This window comes from Hyperoodon ampullatus (genome assembly GCF_949752795.1).
Source record: "Hyperoodon ampullatus genome assembly, chromosome: 1".
Taxonomy (NCBI): domain Eukaryota; kingdom Metazoa; phylum Chordata; class Mammalia; order Artiodactyla; family Ziphiidae; genus Hyperoodon; species Hyperoodon ampullatus.
In genome coordinates this window covers 204365741-204384666 of record NC_136914.1, presented here as the reverse complement: position 1 = coordinate 204384666, position 18926 = coordinate 204365741, and the positions used below count along the sequence as shown (strand labels likewise).

General features: G+C 43.7%; 1 protein-coding gene across 2 annotated transcripts; it reads right to left on the bottom strand.

Annotated features, from left to right (window-relative positions):
* Positions 1-201: 201 nt before the first annotated feature.
* Positions 202-16432, bottom strand: LOC307060497 (glutathione S-transferase omega-2-like). Of its 2 annotated transcripts, XM_079714991.1 has the most exons (5): positions 16359-16432; positions 14478-14700; positions 13433-13534; positions 1920-2026; positions 202-466 (listed from the first exon to the last, which is right to left on the bottom strand). In XM_079714991.1, exons 1-5 carry the CDS (start codon positions 16415-16417, stop codon positions 307-309), a joined length of 651 nt encoding a protein of 216 aa, XP_079571117.1. In that variant the 5' UTR covers positions 16418-16432; the 3' UTR covers positions 202-306. The 2 variants fall into 2 exon arrangements, with proteins under 2 accessions (XP_079571117.1, XP_079571118.1); XM_079714992.1 differs by lacking the exon at positions 13433-13534.
* Between the last annotated feature and the right edge of the window lie 2494 nt (positions 16433-18926).

Sequence of the window (18926 nt, the reverse complement as noted above, 5' to 3'; positions counted from 1 at the left end):
GGCCTTGAACCTCAACATCAGCACCAACAACCTGGAGGTCAAACTGGGTCGATAACCATGGAACTGGGAGGCACACAGGCTCTCAAAATGTCCCTGGACAATCTAGCACGGAGATTTCTAGAGACTCACTGGACGCTGTGGGCTAGAGGAGCCATACAAATGATTATCAGAAATGATTCTGTCTCCATATTTATTGGGAACCTCAAAAACAGTGAACAGAGATTGACTGCCGCACCAAAACAAGTGCTGATGCAGAATCACGACATGCTTGGGAATTCTGGGTGGTGAATGGGTGGACTGCAAGGCTCAGCAACTTAGCCCATAGTCAAAGGCATCGGGGTTGTCCTGAAAATAGAGATCCAAGAAGCCGAGGAAGATGTTCTTATCTATGAGAAGAGCACGTACTGTGGGGTCCTGCTTCATGGCTGCGATCCAGAGCTGGAGTGCAGGGGTGTGGTTCACACAGCTGCAGGACAGGAGAGAATCGTTAGCACAGCTAAAGGGCAAAGGGGACATGGATCACTTTTTAGACTTACAAGCTACAAGAAATGGATTTACTGGGGCAATAAAGTTATCTCAGTTACCTTACTATCAACTGAGCACAATCACTTACTGGAGGAAAATCTAATTCTTGGAATGGCTGTGTGTGCTTTAGAATTGCAAAAGTTGTTCCTTTTAACCCTGCAGTTAAAATGCTTGTGGATTGAGTGCTCTGGGGAAATAAGGTATCTGTGCTTCACTGTTTGCCAACAAAAAGACAACCCCCTGAAAGACACATCCTTCTGTCATTCTCAGATTTTACTTTAGGAGGTTTGAAAAAAATAAAGACACGTCGTTTCCAAAACCACTTTTTTTGGAAAGCAATGAGTAAAACAATCATTAAACCTTGAAATAATGGAGCTGACTGGGTCCTTTCAAAGACCGATCAGGATGTTTAGGTCTAGGATCTGTAAAGTGACTTGCCCAGGCAATAAACTTGTTAGTGTAAAATCCAGAAGAAGAGGTGAGGGTTCCTAAGATGTGGTTCAACACTCTGTTCCCAGAAGAGACAGGTTTTTGTAAAGTTGATGGTGTGATATAGTTTAAAATATTCAAGTTTGTTATATCTGAACTTCCCTAAGTGGGACGCACAGGAGATGCCTCCTGGGTAGACTCAAGTGTGTGCAATACGAAGGAGATGCAGTTCTACCTCGGCAGGACTGGATTCCCAAACACCAGAGTGGCCGGCATCCACCATGCAACCGGCTGGCGTGAGAGCAGAGCCAGCACAAGTTCAACCTCTCCTGAGCATCGTGGAAACAAAGCACGTGTTCTGCCCAGGGCTCCTATGAAGCCTCCCTGAGTCTACCAGGCAATTTCTTCTACTTTCAACATCCCTACACTCCCATGCTGTATGGCTGGCCATTTGGTTTGTCTGTATAACATCAAGCATATATTACTTTAAAAATCATTTATTTTTTGAAGGGTATGCCTATCTGGGGAAAGATTCCTTGGGGAACTAAGGTGTGAGGAGTAAGGTGTGTGGGATCTGCTGGGTGACACAGCAGGACCAGGTGGAGGGCCACCAAGGAAGCTGCAGACAAGGCGCCAAGACCCTGTGACCGAGACCCTTCCCCTGCTTCTGAGTTCACCACCGGCCTGTGCTGGGTGGGTGTTGAGGACAGCAGGCTCTGTAGCATGGCAGGAGGCTTCTGGACACAGAAAAAGTTTTATCAGCAGAAATATGGGTAAAGTTTGGGTCCACAGTTAGTGGCATAAGAGCACAGATGCATTTTGAACAAGGAAACACATAGTTTAAAACCCGACTGTGTTTCACATTCACATGTGTCACATGTCCGGAGAAGGACAAACGGCACACAGGTCATCTCAAGCACTAGGGCGACCCTAGGAATCCACAACCACATGGTTAGATGTCTTACTCAGCTACTCCATATACATCCAGCCGCTCAAACCAAGGCCAAAAGAGGTAATCAATCATGGATATACAGTCTCCACCGAAGAAGATGGTGTTCTGATAGCCAAGAATCTGAAAGTTTAAACAGAGCAAAAGCAAGTTAACTTACCTATATGCTAACGTATTTATAGATACTAAGTACAAATATCAAATTAATTCCCAAAGAAGGAGAACCAAGACTTTGATTCTCCTGCCATTTTGTTAGGTGAATGCATCTTCCCTTTTCCTGAGTTTTCTTCCACCTCCTTTAGGGTCGTACTCCTGGCCGTGCTCAGTCCTGCCCTCCTTTCAACCCTGGGGCATTCGTGCAGCTCATCTGACTGGAGGATTCTGAAGGACAGCCCAGCCCAGCCACACCTTCTCAGCCTAGAACAGGTTCCTCCCTGTGCTAAGCTTCCCAGGGATGAGCTCAGCCCCTGGAGAGGGGGCCCTGCCCCTGACCATCACTGCCTGCTGCTGGGAGGGAGGGGCCACATTAGGAACCCCACTTGTTGCAGTTGTGACTCCCATTCTCCAGGGTCCACTTTATCTGTAAAAAGGGGACACCACAGTCTCCACACATCTTCCTCTTTTGCCTTGTTTCTCAATCAATTCAAAACTAAGGCAGGGAAGAGCAGGGCTATCTAATGGGCTCGCTCAAATCCCAACACTCTCTTTCTATCATATTTTCTTTGTTTATTTGAGCTCTTTGAACTTCACACATATTGGCCACCCAACACTATCAACTTTTTACATTAAAATACAATTTCGCATTCCCAAATGGGACAAACCAACCTGGATAGATGAATCATCAAGAAAACAGATAAACTCCTGACAGAGAGATAGCCAAAGACAGTGTGGGGGCGGGGCGGGGGGGGAAGGTACTTGAGAATTTAAAAAGCAACAGTGCTTAGCAGAGGTTTTTGTTGGGCCAGGTCTTCCCACAGAGAAAAGTATGACGCCAGTTACCTAGTTAAATCAAGCAAAAGACTCTCTTTGACCCACGAAAAGCATAATCAACTAAATACTTCCCCGAAGGCATAGATCTAGATTCCTGTGTCCTTATGTCTCAGGCTTGATTCTTCGTACTCTAGGACAGCTTGTTGCCTCTATGAAGTAGTCTAGGGCTGAAGTTAAGAATGACTTCTGGGGACGTCCCTGGTAGCGCAGTGGTTAAGAATCTGCCTGCCAATGCAGGGGACACGGGTTCAAGCCCTGGTCCAGGAAGATCCCACATGCCGCAGAGCAACTAAGCCCGTGCTCCACAACTACTGAGCCTGCGCTCTAAAGCCCGCGAGCTACAACTACTGAGCCCACATGCCACAACTACTGAATCCCGCGTGCCTAGAGCCGTGCTCCGCAACAAGAGAAGCCGCCACAATGAGAAGCCCGTGCACCGCAACGAAGAGTAGCCCCGGCTCGCTGCAACGAGAGAAAGCCCATGCGCAGCAACGAAGACCCAATGCAGCCAAAAATAAATAAATAAATAAATTTACAAAAAAAAAAAGGATGAGCTCTGGTACCAGCAGACCTGGTCCTACCTTGGGCTCTACCTCTCATTCAACATGGAACCCAGGGCAACTTACCCACCTCCTCCTCCAAGCCTCATTTTTCTCATCTGTATAATGGTGGTAATGTTAGTGCCCTCCTCAGAGGTTATGGTGAGGAGTGACGGAATCATGCATGAGTATACATGAGCTCTCATGATCAGAAAGCACAGAGACCCCCCAGAGGTTACATCTACAGAAAGCAAATCCTTCCCCAACAGAAAAGATCAATGGGATCCTCCACCTGCCACCCTTCTCAGAGGAGAAAGCAAATCTTGGTGCTCTAAAGTCTATGTCTTCATTACCTCCCAGTATGGCACAGAGGAGACCCCCCTGACTAGTGTCCTGAAAGTCTGAAAAAATGTTAGGTGGCATCACTTTGTTCGAAGAAACTCACAAGATGGTACTAAAGTGGAAGAATCTGGCCAATGAAAACTCAAAACAGATGCTATTTTCAGTCATGTGTAAATAAGTCCTGATTTACAGGGGAAAGGAACAAATTGTTCAGTTTTTATGGATTCCAGAAAGCCCCAAACCTTCTTTATGTTCAGGAACAGATAGTAATCACCCTAACTTTTATCACTGGCTTTGAAACGTATACCTCCAGCTTCTTATTGGCCTTTCATGGCACAAACGAGAACTGAATCTAAACTGATCGACTCTGGAACTTCTATATAACTCTTCTGCTTTACAGAGCAGAGGTACTCTTGAGAAAGTCCTTGTCAAAACAGACCACATATGGACATGTACCAGAACCCATGATGATATATTTTTCAAGCTTTTCATTTACTCGGAGTAGGAGTATGCCTTTGAATATATACGATCTTATAGATACAATCAATTTTTATATAAACACTCATAAAGCAGTTTAAGCCTTATCAAGGTGCTTGGTACAATAAAAAGTCAAGATAAGCATATGGATGAAATGAATGAGGCATCAATTATCTTCTGCCAGCCTCTCCCTCGCCCCTGAAATACATTTACACGTTCCCTCGGACTTTCTTTAATCCAAGTGTGACATCAAAATTCCTTGGAGTTCTTGATACAGCTGTAGATTCTTGAGCCCTGCCTCAAACAGGCATTTCTCCACCAGATTTCATATAGAGCAAGTCTAAAAATCCCAAGAGAAAAGCAGTCTTCCTATAAACCAGCACAAAGTGCTGGCTCCCCTACAGACACATTGCAGTAACCCAGGAGCACAACGTGGCCAGGCCTCCTTGGAGGTTTATTACCATCTTTAGGATCTTCAGTAGGAGAGCTCCCTCCTCTGCAAACCTGAGACTTTCCGGACATGTGAAATGACTTGTCCCCTTAGAATCACAGAACTTCAGTACTGGAAGGGCCACTGGGATTCTTCTAGTGTGACTCCCCTTCCATTTTTCCATTTATTTATACCATGCTCATTACACAAAGGATTAGAGTTGCAGTGTACAAAAACGTGTACACTAAAATATTAAATATGAAAAATAATAACATGCTAAGATCAGGGGAAGTAAAAGTTAGAACAGAAGGTCAAAATAAGGAAGGAAAACGGTCTCAAGATATCAAGCCAAGGCTCCTGCAGAGTTCTTTAATAAATAAAGCTTTGGATTTGACTTGAGTTTCCTGGCAGTTCAAGTGGAGAGGAAAACATGCTGGTGAGCTGATTCTTGTCTCCTGCGTGGAAGCACAAGAGACTCTTGCTTACAGAGGAGGAAACTCCAACCCAGGGAAGTAAGAGGGCTCTCTGGTTAGTGCCAGAGCTGAGACAAAAACACCATTCTCCTAAGTCCCAGACTAGTATCAACCCTGTGTCATTCAACTTCAAATATGTACGTATGATGACTCTAATCACAGAGGCTTCCCCAAGTCTCTTGTGAATTCTTTGCCTGTTCTTAAAATGTATGTAGCAGCAAAAAGCTTAGAATCAGCAAACTCTGAAAGCCTCTTTCCCTCTACATCCAAGGACTGGCTCAGCTTTGAGCGTCCCTGTGAGAACTTCCCCCTCAATTTTCCTCTTTCTCAGACTCTCTGTCAGGGGCTCTGCCAGAGCAGCTAACTAACCAAGAGATATGACACAATCATGGCAAAAGAGCTTTTCAAAATTCTCTCCTTCCTGTTTCATTCCATGGATAAGAAGGTCTTCAGGCAACTTGACTCAAAAGAGTTCTTCTGTGATCTCAGTTTAAACTAAGTCCCTTGCTTACAGCCAATTAGCTGCTCTGACAACTTTTCAGATACTCAGAAGTAAAAATAAACTGACAGTCTTAATGTCCAATGTCTTATCGTTCCTAAGTGTGCTGTCATCAGAAACAGAACAGGAAGCTGTGGCTATACCTCGACCCACTTAGTGGTGCTTATGTTAATATCCAATGTCATTTTTAAAAACTCTGTTTTGAGTTTTTCCTGTCACCCACCTGCCACATATAATGATATTGGCCATTCTTAATGTTGAATCGCTTTTCTCATGATGGACTCCCTCACTCTTAGAACTATTGTCCTTGGTATCATCAAGCAAGGCAAGATAGCCTGCTGAGAGAAGACACTTTTCCACCAAGGCCCTAGACATCCCCACAAGGCCATGCATGGCCTGGGGAGGGAACTGAGGCTCTAGCTTCAAGACCTCAGGCTTCCTTGAAGTGTTAACACATCTTCAATTCAGATTAAGAATTGAGATATTTTAGGGAAAGCCATTTGATGTTCTGGAATAGTAGAAAACTCTATTTTTAAAGCTTTTCTGTTCTCCAGTTCACTGAAAAATGACTACAGATCATTGTCTTGCTTTTAGATGTGACAGGGGGGGACTTCCCTAGCGGTCCAGTGGTTATGACTTTGCCTTCCAATGCAGGGGGTGCAGGTTCGAGCCCTGGTCGGGGAGCTAAGGTTCCACATGCCTCGGGGCCATAAAACAGAATTCAATAGATGTGACAGGGGATTAGGAGTGAGCATGCCAATCAAGAGAGAGGGACTGCTTGGTGAGACCTGAGTATCGCTACTTCCACCCCAAACTTGAAAAGCCTGGAAGGGCCACTCATCTACTGCGAAGGCCTCTTGGGCTCCCCCAGGCGGACGAAAGGAGGTTCATGCTAGAGCGCACGTAGAAGGAAGAAGGGCGCGGGGCTCTCCCTCCTGGCCATGTGGTGAGGCTCACTGGCCGGGGCTTCCCCGCCAAGAGATTCAACAAGGAGGAAAAGGAAATCTGCAAAAATTTTTTAAGGAGCAAGATTGGAAAGAGAAGCAAAGCCCAGACTTCCTCAAACCAGGCATTCTAAAAAGCTTCTTCAGTCTACAATCTTGGACTCTCAAGTGCAGCTTCAATAACTGCACTTTAGACCTTGACTTAGCCACCTGCCCTGCACGTGGTCATTTACACTACAGCCGACAAATCCCGGACCTCTAACCAGGACAGCCTGGTGGCTCTCAGCGGGTGCTGCTGTCCTGGTTGGAGGAGGAAGAAAGAGGTTTTTCTTGATGGAAATAGTTCTTAAGAAGCAGACCCGGGACTTCCCTGGTGGCACAGTGGTTAACAATCTGCCTGCCAACGCAGGGGACACGGGCTCGAGCCCTGGTCCGGGAAGATCCCACATGCCGCGGAGCAACTGAGCCCGTGCACCATAACTACTGAGCCCACATGCCACAACTACTGAAGCCCACGTGCCTAGAGCCCGTGCTCCGCAACAAGAGAAGCCACCGCAGTGAGAAGCCCGCTCACCGCAATGAAGAGTAGCCCCCGCCCGCCGCAACTAGAGAAAGCCCCCATGCAGCAACAGAGACCCAGTGCAGCCATAAATAAGTAAATAAATAAATAATAAATTTAAAAAAATCAAATAGCAATTTATTTTTTAAAAAAATGAAGCAGACCCCCCTCCCGCAATAAAATACACAAAGCCACTTGCCGGTACATCAGCAATGCAGGCCCTTATCCAGAAGCAGAAGCAAAGTACTCAACTCCAGGGCAGAAATCTTTTAAGTTCATATAAGATAAGGGGGAGATTCTCAAGATTTCAAATTTCAGGTCCCTGCTACACTGACATACTATAGCTGAGGCTGAGCTAACGAAGATGAACCGATTCCCTTTAAAACAAACCAAGGGTAGAGAACAAACTTAGAGTATAAATAAAGCCACTTCTCTAGAAAGAAGCCGAGAAGTAGGGTCTGTGCAGAACACGGCCCTCCTACTGACCACCACTTACAACCTGGAGCTCCCTGTGAGGATTTGGAATGCAACCTGTCAACACTTGGGGGGATCAAAGGACCACCCTGAAAATTCTATCCTGGAATCCTTTTCATGGGCTTAATTCTTTTGTCAAAATATATTTGTAAGATAGTAGCGGGGAAAAGCTAGTCAGGTAAGTCTTGACAAGTCAAATATCTTTTAGGTGATGGGTGGTGGATGAAAATATAAATGAATATCAAATCTCTGAAGGAGGAGAGGATTTCCTATGTATAAAAGTATAAGAAATCACAACAGGAAAGACTTATAGAACAATAATGTTATATTTATATATGTACAAAACAAAGACAAAAAGTTAAAACAAAACCAAAAAATGTGCCTTAAAAACAGGCCAATATCCTTTATATATAAGGAACTCTAAAAAAAACAAATCAACAAGGAAAATCAGTAAGACCTTGACAAACAGATGGGTAGTAGACCACTTTCATAAATAAAACACCAAGAGATGGAATACTTTGGGGGAAAATCTACCACCTCACTAGCAATCAAAGAAATATACATTAAATCAACGATGAGAAACTACTGTTTCTCAAAACAGGCAAATACCTTTAAAATGAAATCTCCCAACAGTGAAAAAGGGATGATACAAAGGGCATTTTCCGTACACTGAGGGTGGGGGGTATACAGCACATATCTTGGAGGAAGCAATTTAGCAACATCCAGCTCCAGCCTCTAAAGTGGTCATACCCCTTGATCTGGTAACTCTATTCCTGGAAGTGCAGCCTAAGGACATATTCTAAAATAAGAGAAAAGGATTTTTATGCAAAGAAGCTGCTGTTCCTGGCAGCATCATTCACAACGGTAAGCAACTGAAACAAACTAAATAACTCGAATGAGTGTTGCTGGATAAATAACTATGGCTTATACATATGGTAAATTATGCAGAATGAAAAGTGATTTTTTCCATCTTTAATAATTACACATCTAATAGAGAAATACATTCTCATTATTTAAAAAAAAATCAAACACAGAAAGCAGTATAAAAGGTAAAGACTATCCCTCCCTATCCCTGCTCTTAACCACTTTTCTTTCCCACCCCAGTGCTAATCCCCTTCCCAGTAGCAGTCACCAGTAGGAGTCTGATGTGTGTCTCTCCAGACATTTTTCCAGGCGTTTATTTACGTATATATATATATGCATATATAGTTAAGTTTTGTTTTCTTCTACAAAATTGGATCATATCACTTGTATTACTGTGTAATTCATTTAATATTTCTAGGCAATCTTTTCATCTCAGTACACGTGGATCTACCTCATTCTTTTTTTTAATAAATTTTAAAAATTCTATTTATTTTATTTTTGGCTGCGTTAGGTCTTTGTTGCTGTGCGCGGGCTGCTCATTGTGGTGGCTTCTCTTGCTGCAGAGCACAGGCTCTAGGCGCGTAGGCTTCAGTAGCTGTGGCTTGTGGGCTCTAGAGCGCAGGCTCAGTAGTTGTGGCGCACAGGCTTAGTTGCTCCGCGGCTTGTGGTATCTTCCCGGACCAGGGCTGGAACCCGTGGCCGCTGCATTGGCAGGCGGAGTCTTAACCACTGCGCCACCAGGGAAGCCTTCATTTAACCATTCCCTATCTAATGTACATTAAGGTTTATAATTTTTCACCATAACAAATAAGGCTGCTCTAATAAACACCCTTACACCCATACATAAGCATTTCTAGAGTTTATTAAAATATGGGGAAAATCCTTAGGTCATAATGGTAACCAAGTTCTATATACAGTACAATTTCAACTACATAATAATATACATAAGAAAAGGAGAGAAAAAAATAATAACAGTGGTTGTTTCTGGGTAGTGGGATTATGAATTTCTTTTCTTAGTTTCTATATTTTTCCGTATTTTCCAAACTTTCTCTAATGAACAAGTATTACTTTATAATCAAAGAGGAGTAAAATTAAATTTTAAATAACAAGAAGAACTATTATTCTATTGTTTACATGGTGGGAGAAGGTATAGAGGAAGTTTATTAAAAGAAATACAGCAAATATTAGTTTACCTAGAAAGCAGCCGTCAGAATTGGACAATGAATTAAGTTACCAAACTAGCAGCACTAAAACTGCTCAAGTAGCCACGGTGACTAGAAGATAACCAGTTCCCCAGTGTGGAGGAATGGTGATTACAACCAAAAAATGGCACGTAGGTGGACATGCTGAATTAGCTAACAAATCCAAGAGAACTGACAACACATGTCCGAGCCAAAATCTCATAAATGAATGTTCACAGCAACACTATTCATAAGAGCCAAAAAGTGGAAACAACCCAAGTATCCATCAACTGATGCGTGGATAAACAAGATTGGTGTATCCATACAATGAAATACTACTAAGCCATAAAAAGGAATGAAGGATGAAACTTGAAAACATTACACTAAGTAAAAGAAGCACATGGAAGGGTAACGTTAAATGATTCCATGTATATGAAGTGTCCAAAACAGGTAAATCCATAGAGAAAGAAAGTAAATTAGTAGTTGCCTGTAACTGGGAGGGTTTGGAAGAAATGGGGAGTGACTGTAATCTGGCTGAATCCTGTTCTTCACTGCACTTGGACTTGATTGGACTACTTCCGTAATGAAAATATTTAGAATGAAGGCACTGCCACCCGAAAAAAGAACAGCTGAAAGGTTCTGCCAACGTTCCAATCCACAAAGATAAAAGAAAGGTGGGATCAGGTGCTATTTTGAAATGAAAGTCAGTAATAAAGATTAAAAAACTAAAGCGTAAAAAAATTACGCTGCTGAGATGAATGACTCAGTAAAGACTAGCCAATAGGTTTGAAGACAGAACGTGTGGTTAGAGAAGGGCAGCCCAGCAGTTTTTAAAACTCAGGAAAATGTTCAGAACAGGAAAGCAAGTGGAGAGCCTGCTGGTTAGAGAGAAAAACAGCAGTAATGTATCTCAAAGAATTGTAAAAATAACATAGAAAAATATGCTTATATAACAAGCACAATAAGCCTTTAATTTCGATGAAACTTTTTTTTAAAGAAAAATTTAAAAGTCAGACAGGGCATTTATTTCAAAAGAAGAAAATGTCAGAGTGTAAGGCTGCAAAAGTTAAACTGAGCCGTTTGCTTGAGGATAACGCGGCAGAAAATTATACATTGGTCTCTTAAGTTATCACTCAGAAAGCCCAAGGATATTTAAGATATTTTCAACTCACAGAAAATCCTGATTGTACAAAACCATGTGAAAAAAATTGTACACATCATCTCTATTAATAGAGAGGGACCATCTCTATTAGAATTATTCGGACAAGTTTCAATTTCACTAGAATCTCCTAGAGTCAATACACTGGTATTGAGAGGAATGAATCAAATAATTCAAGCTCAGTGGGCATGTTTCAGATTCTGATATTGCCTTTGTTGTAGTTATAATTCCTGCTAACATTTTAGGGGACAAAAGCTACATTCAAATCTGGTAGAACAATGCTGAATACTCAGTGGTCCTTAAACTAGCCCTGGTTTAGGTAGCTTTCACTGATGCTATTTATTAGATCTGACAGGGTTGTTGGCAAGATTAAATGAGAGGATGTATGCAAAGCACCTGTAGCATCATGCCTGGCACAAAAATGCAGATTCACTTCCCCTGGAAGAACCCAGCTAAAGAACTGTGCCTCCATCGTAATATTATACGTTTCTTTAGCAATCTGTAATTTTCAAAGTTCATCCATCATCCAAACACAGAGTAGGAGGAACACAGTTCGAAATGTGTTTTTAATTATCTCTGAATTTAAAGGGTTTTGTTTCCCAGCTCCTTTCCCTGGCCCAGGAATTAACTGTAAAAAGGTAACCAGACATGATAAAATCAGTTCAGCTAATCTTTGAAATAAAGACCTTAAACATTCTCTGTGGGCCAAGAGCTTTCAAACTTCTTTTTGAAAGCACAGGTCCCCCTCCCTCTCCAAATTCCAGCTTATTGGATGTCTTGTTAAATCCGGTGATAAGAGCGGGGCTGGTCTGGCTGAAGCAGGATTTGGAACCACCCACCAGACCTCCCCTACTCAGTGGTCCCTCTGTAGAACCCAGAAACGCTCTGTTTTAAAACACTCCCTCATTCTATACATGTGGAAACCAAGGCACAGAGAGGTCCAGAACCTTGCCAAAGGTTCTGTCATCTAGTAAAGCCAAGTCTAGGATCTAAAAGTCTACCTCATCTTAGTTGCCTCCTTGGAGTCAAGGACCACAGTCTGTGTTCTCAGGACCAAAGGCTGACATTTCTTACACATGACTATTCATCATCCAGAAATACTGCAACTGTATAAATCTAAGATAGGCAGCTGGAATTGTAAATAAACTGAACTGCTTCCACTTAACAAAGGTCAAATGGAAGCATATTTGTTATCAGCCTTCCCTTAAGGGGATAAAAATAGCATTCTCTGGCTGCCAAAAGAACTACAACCCACCCATAGGGGGAATTTATCAGTTTCTGGAACAAAGATAAAGGAAGTCAAAGAACCGCCTTCCAGGTTATTCTAGATGTACAGGGTAAGTAGCCCTATTACTGATGGATTTTTTTTTTTTTGGCCTCACCACAGGGCTGGTGGGATCTTAGTTCCCCAACCAGGGATTGAACCCAGGCCCTCAGCAGTGAGAGTGCAGAGTCCTAACCACTGGACCACTGGACCACCAGGAAATTCCCCATTACTGCCAGATTAATGGAGGATCTGATAACAGTCATTGCTCCTTGCTTACCCACAGACACTTTCCCCTTCTTTCTTTTTTTCTTTCTCTTTTTTTTTTTTTTGCGGTAGGTGGACCTCTCACTATTGTGGCCTCTCCCGTTGCGGAGCACAGGCTCCGGACGCATAGGCTCAGCGGCCATGGCTCACGGGCCTAGCCGCTCCACGGCATGTGGGATCTTCCTGGACTGGGGCACGAACCCGTGTCCCCTGCATCGGCAGGTGGACTCTCAACCACTGCTCCACCAGGAAAGCCCTCCCCTTCTTTCTTGATTATAGAACTCTGATTTTATGCAGGGTGTTCCCTGCATAAAGCTAAAGACTAAAATTTCCCAGCCTCCCCTGCAGATACTTATGACTCTACAACTAGGTTCTGGCCAATGAGATTTAAGTAGTCATGGGGTAGGACTTTTAGGAAAGCCTTTAAAGTAGTATGGCCTTTTGCCATTTTTTCCTTTCTGTTGTCCTTTCTGTGACCTGGAACTTGGATGTGATGGCTGCAGTTCTAGCAGCTATCTTGTTATTTTGAGGATATAAGCCTTGCACCAAAAATAACAGAACAGGAGGAGAGAAAAAGCCTCAGTCCCTGGTAACTTCATGAAGAAGGCATCAAAACAGCCCTGTACTACCTTACCTCTGTGTGTGTGTGTGTGTGTGTGTGTGTGTGTGTGTGTGAAAGAATAAATCCTTCAAGGACGAATTTACAGTGGCTAGGTCCCTTTTACTAGCAGCCGAACACAATCTCTAACCAACATAGACCTTGGACTCAGTGGCAGGAGCTGGAGGATCCATGCAGAGATACTTAAGGAATGTGGTGATTCTGGGAAAGGAAGAAATTCATCACATGCCCTCCCTTACTCCTTGCCAGATTTTCAAGGAAAGTTCCAGAGCAGGTTAGCAGAGGGCAAGTACCCACGAGTTAAAATCAGATGCCTAGTAACTGAACTTATCAAAGTCTGGCAGGAAAAGAATAAATCTGTGAAAGTGGAGGGTGCCAGGGTGACCAGGGTGGGGACCTGCATCACTTCTTCCACTGCATCTGGCCAGGAGGGGGGCCCATTTTGTACCTCTTCCAGGTTGCAGAACTCCTGACGCAGGGCTACCTTCAGATCAACGCGTTCTCTCCCACATCTCGATGCTATCAGACACATCTTGGTCAAATGTGGGACCTGATCAGAGGACACAGGTTCTTAGTGGAGAAGTCTGAGGGCTCCTGCTCTGCCTAAAAATGCAGCCAGAGCTTTGTCACTCCAGCTGAACAGGCCAACACCCACATCCAGGCTCCCCAGCTCCCTCTGAGGGCCACCTCTGTGGTTTCAGGAATCCACTTGTCACAGCACCCTGGTAAACAAGGTGTTTTAGAGGGGGCTCTTCGGTGCTCCTTACTTGGTCAGCTATTTCCATGCTGTACAATCTTGGGTAGGGCACTTACCCTCTCTAAGCCTCAGTGTTCTCATCTGAGGAATGGAGCAATAATAATACCCACTTTAAAAGGCAGTGGTGAGGATTAAACGAGTTAACCTTTATAAGGTAGTTAGAACATGCTTGGCACATCACAAGTGCTCAACAGACATCAGCTATTAATATCACTGAGTTATTTTTGTTTCTTTTCAAAGAGAACTGTCTTCAAATTTCTCCATCATATTCTCTCCCACTATCAACAGGTGCCCCCTTTTCTCTCTTCTACACATTTCCTGGATGGTTGGCACTCTTGTTCCCCATAAAGGCCAATCTCCTTCTGTGCATTACCTTTTTCACACCCCAATTTTTTTTTTTTACCTGGGATCTTGGAAATGTTTCTTTTAAAGTATCACCAGTTTTCAATTCTTTCAATCTTCCTGTCTCAAGTTACACAGTCATAATTATGCCATAGCCGTAACTCTTGAGACTGCTAGTTCAAATGGAAAAGTACCTATCGGCTAAGCCTTTAACCTTTAATATCAGAGGTCCCAGCTTTACTATAATTCCACACCAGTTATCCTCCTAAGGCACACATATGTATTAAAACATATCAATTTCACCAACGATTTGACTTTTAAAATGGATTGGAGTTTGGGAAAGACATACAAAGTAAAACAGAGTGTAAGTGGCTTTTAAAAAAATTGGATATACCTTATAGAATAGCTCCAATAACATCTTTTGGCGAGCTCGCTCATAAGGGTCACATGGATACAGCTTCCTTCCAGGGTAAGCGTCATCCAGGTACTCACAAGCAATGGCAGAGTCATAGATCAGTTGACATTTGCTGTTCTCCAGGACAGGAATTTGGCCAAAAGGGTGCTTTGTAAAGAACCATTCAGGCTTGTTTCTCAGGTTAATGTTGATGACTTCATGTCTTACAAAGCAAAGGGAAAACAGGACAGAACAAACATGAAAGGCTTAGGCAGGCAGACACTCATCTTGAAAGCAGAAGCAATCAACCCATACAATTAAAATTTGCAATAAGTCTTTTTTTTTAAATTTAGGTTTGTACAAAGAAAAATACATAACAACATCGTCTTCATTCCTGCAGTAAGATGTGCTCGATGTTTTCGATGCCTTATCCCATTAACTCCTCATGATGAGCAGCAACGGAGGGGAGGCAAAGAAAACACTTAACACAGCCCCTGTGAGAAACAAGCCTCCCTGTGGTTGAAGCTCCTGCCCAATATCACCCACTAAGAAGTGGCAGAGCCGGGATGGGAGGCCAGGCAGTCTGACTCAGAGCTCACAAGCTTAACCATGGCACCACAGATTTCAGGACATTTTAAAGTTCGAAAGTACAAATCTGATATCTGGAGACATTTTTCATTTGCCACAGCTGGAGGGAGGGGGATTCTACTGCCATCTAACGGGTAGAGGCCAGGGATGCCGTTAGACATCCAGCAGTGCACAGGACAGCTCCTCCCTCACCAAACACACAGAGCAAAGAACTATCCAGCTCCGAATGGCAACAGTGCCAAGGGTGAGAAACCCTGCCCCAAAGAAGTATTTACATCAGTTCCTAAGCTGCCACTTCATCACTGGGGGTAAAACATCAATTGTTATTTTTCTTAAAAAAAAAAAAAATAACCTTAAGGCCAAGTAGAATTGAGCAAGAGGGAAGAACCTGGAAATATAAGCCATAGAAACTCCACACAGCAGAATTACATAATTTTCTTTAAAACGTCTCTGTATTAGTCTCTGCATCTCTTTAACATGAATCCGAAACTCCCCAACTACCGATTCTCCAAGGCCAGAGTCAAGAGGCTGGAGTAACACTTCTCAACACCTTGGCTTTGAGCTGGTCCATCCAGCCGTCCACATTCCAGCAAAGTTGCTCTGCCTTCCAAATCCAGATGTCCTTTGCAGGAGCTCGTCTTGCAAAATTCCTTCTGGACGGGTGTGTACCTATTTATCAGGTGTGTGGGAAACTTCAAGACACCTCTTTGATAGCAGTTCCTTCTAGTTCACTGTTTGGAACTATTTGTTCATTCATTCAAAAAATAGTTTTAAGCACCTACTATGTGCCAGGCTCTCTTCTGGCCCATGAGTAAGAGAGACAAGTCCCTACCTTCAAGAACTTACATTTGTGTGTGTGTCAGTGTGTGTTTCTATGTGTGTTGGGGGAGGGGCTGGGAGATGTAAAGGAAAGACGGATAAACAAATAAGAAAACATTGCAAGCGCAATGAAGAGAACAGAGTTGACCTGAAGACGCCTGGGGTGGGGTGGGGTTTACACTGGACGGAGCAGTCAGAGAAGGCCCCGGTAGCCTCCGTGGTGCCTTTCTTCACAAGCTCTAGGGGAGGAACCAGCTCACCCAGCCATCATTCAGTTTACTCTGAGCTGTCCTAAAAGTCTCCTGCACAGGCCTGTCTCTGCATTTCAGGACGGCACTCTCAAGAACCTGTCCTTTGCTAACCGTTTATTGACTTTGCCTCAGAAGAAAGGCACAGAGAGCCTCTGAAATCTGAGCAGGGCTCCCCAGATATTAGACGTTCCCACGCGCCTACGGGGGTCCCCCTGCTTCTCACCTGATGCCTTTGGCCCGGAGAACCAGGCGCGCCCTGTGCGCGTGGGGGCAGAACCTCATGCTGTAGAGGCGGATCAGGCCCTCTGGGACAGGCCCTGGGGGGGCGCTCCCTGCGGGCAGAGGGGGATACAGGGAGGCGGATTAGCCCAGAGGGGAGAGGGGCTCACTCGCCTCCCCAGGACCCCAAGAGGGTCGCGGGTGCTCCGCCTCCCGTGTCCCAGAGAAGACACCTTTTTTTTGCACGTGGCTTTTGTGCGGAGGAACCCTGTCCCTGCTCGCCACGCTGGTCTGGAGGCCAAGGCTGGCAGCCGCCTCACCAGAGCCAACATCCAGCCACGGGGCGCCCCCAGCCCGCGGACAGCTGTCAAGAGGACTCACCTTCCCCCAAGGTCCTGGTCGCATCGTCGTCCCTCACGCTCTCCTGGCGTCTGCTTAGCGACCCACACTCACAGTCGTGGCCATGTGGCTTCCTGCCGCCACTGCAGGCTCCAAGGACAGCAGCGCTCCTCCGGATCTCCCCTCTTGCCCGAAATTCAGCTTCGCAGCAACAGGGCAGTGGCGAGGTACAGGGGGAGTGATCCAGGATGGCAGCTAGGATTATTCAACCTGCAGGGACATAGCCCCAGATTCAGAAGCCGTAGTAGGAGTGGGGTAAGAGCAAAAAGCAAAAAAACAAAACAACAAAAAACAAACGAAAAACACCTGAAGAGTACCCCTTGCTTTGAACTCACATCCTGTGCGGTCTCTTCTCTGCATCAAGAATCCGTGAAGAATGGACATTTAAACTCCACTTATTTCAAAGGAGTTTAATAAAAAATTGACCAGGGTAACGCTAACGTTTTCTTTCCCATTCTAAACCCTCCCTCTTGTGTATCTAAGACAATTGGCCGTACCCTGTGTCTAGTGAGTATTTATTTTAAAATAAGGCCAAACCTTTTCATGATCTAGCAGATAAGAAGAAACACGTGTTAGTGTTAAGATCTTGCACGACCCTAAGAGCGTCTCCTTAAATTTTGTGTTCTCATTGCCCCACCCTAGTTCTGGCCATATTTATGAGATTTTACTCAAACTATGAAAAACTGGTGATGAACAGAAACGAGATACCTAGAGGCAAAGACACATTTGTGAGCTCTTTCCAACTCCCAGTATAAATTTCAGAGAAGACCCTTTTTAATTCCCAAGGACACATTGTGAACAGCCAGCAATACAGGGACCACTTGGATAGCACGCCCATCTACATGAGATAAAGGAGGTAGCTGTCTTTTGCTCTGACCTTAAGAAGCTGAGATCCTAAAATTTAGCAGGTGGAAGTACAATTCTTTTAATTGTTACAGGATAGAGCTGAAATGGGAATTGCTTGTAAATGCATTTTATGGGGTTGGCAGGTAAAGAAGGAAAGAAAAGTATGTTTCACTCACAGTGACTAAATGATTTCCATGGGTTACCTTATTTGATTCCCACAACCACTCAGTCAGCTATTATTATTATTGCTATTTTACAAGTTAGAAAATAATCTCAGAAAAATAGGAAATGCCCTGGTGGTCCAGTGGTTAGGACTCGGTGCTGCCACTGCCAGGGGCCCAGGTTCTAACCCTGGTCAGGGAACTAGGATCCCACAATCTGCGCAGCGTGGCCAAAAAAAAAAAGAAAGAGAAAAAGAAAATTATTTGCCCAAAGTGACCAGTGAGTAGGGTTGAAGAACTTTAAAAGTCCAAAGTCTGGCTCAGTGACTTGGCCTCTAAACCTGGCAGCAGTGTGGAGAGGAAAGGACATAAATCCAAAAAAAGATATAGTGCATAATAGCTGCTCAACAAATGTTAGCTGAATCTAAATATCTTTTATTAAAGTACCAGAACCTAATTATGTAGCTTATGAACAGGCACGTTTTGGTCTTTGGAATTCCAACCTATCCAGATATTCTTGGCTAATAGTGTTTACGTTTTTTTCTGCTGAATAAGAATCTTTGAAAATCTTCAGAAAAGTCACTCGACTACATTCTTTGCTAAGTTACTCAGAGTGATTTTATGTAAGATATGGTAAGTTGTCACTTTCTAAGAACTGGGGAATGGCAAAATGTATGAATAAATGTCCTCTGGAACGAAAATGCATATATGCCACCAAGAAGCCTGGCACTGGAAAAGACAAATTGGTTCTTGACTTGCCATGCTGGCAGTTTTGCATCTGGAAGACAGAGGAAGTAATAAGATAATTACTCTTCTGGAGCTAATTTTGATCAAAAAGTACAAACTGGAGGATAAAATAGGAACAATCAACATAACCATGTCATGTGAGAGCTTCTGGTAGACAAGGAGCTGACTCCTGATCAGACAAATATAACACTCACATAGAGAAAGTATATTTCAAATAGTTGAGAGAAAATATAAACAGATTCTAAAAGGAAAGGCTGTATGAGGAATGTGAAATTCTCAAAAATCAAAATAACTTATACTAACATGGATTTGGTGCTTTATGTGTATTAACTCATTTAATCCTTAAAAGAGTCCTATAAGGGTTGTATTCTTGCCTCAGTAAACTGAGGCTAGCAAGGTTAGGTCACTTGTCAAAAGTC

Coding starts and splice junctions, on each gene's coding strand:
- LOC307060497 (XM_079714991.1), bottom strand. CDS start 16,417: ATGAGGTTCTGCCCCCACGCGCACAGGGCGCGCCTGGTTCTCCGGGCC. Junction 13,535..14,477: donor TATTGGAGCTATTCTATAAG/GTATATCCAATT, acceptor TCCTCTGATCAG/GTCCCACATTTGACCAAGAT. Junction 2,027..13,432: donor AGTTCTGCAACCTGGAAGAG/GTACAAAATGGG, acceptor TTAAACTTTCAG/ATTCTTGGCTATCAGAACAC.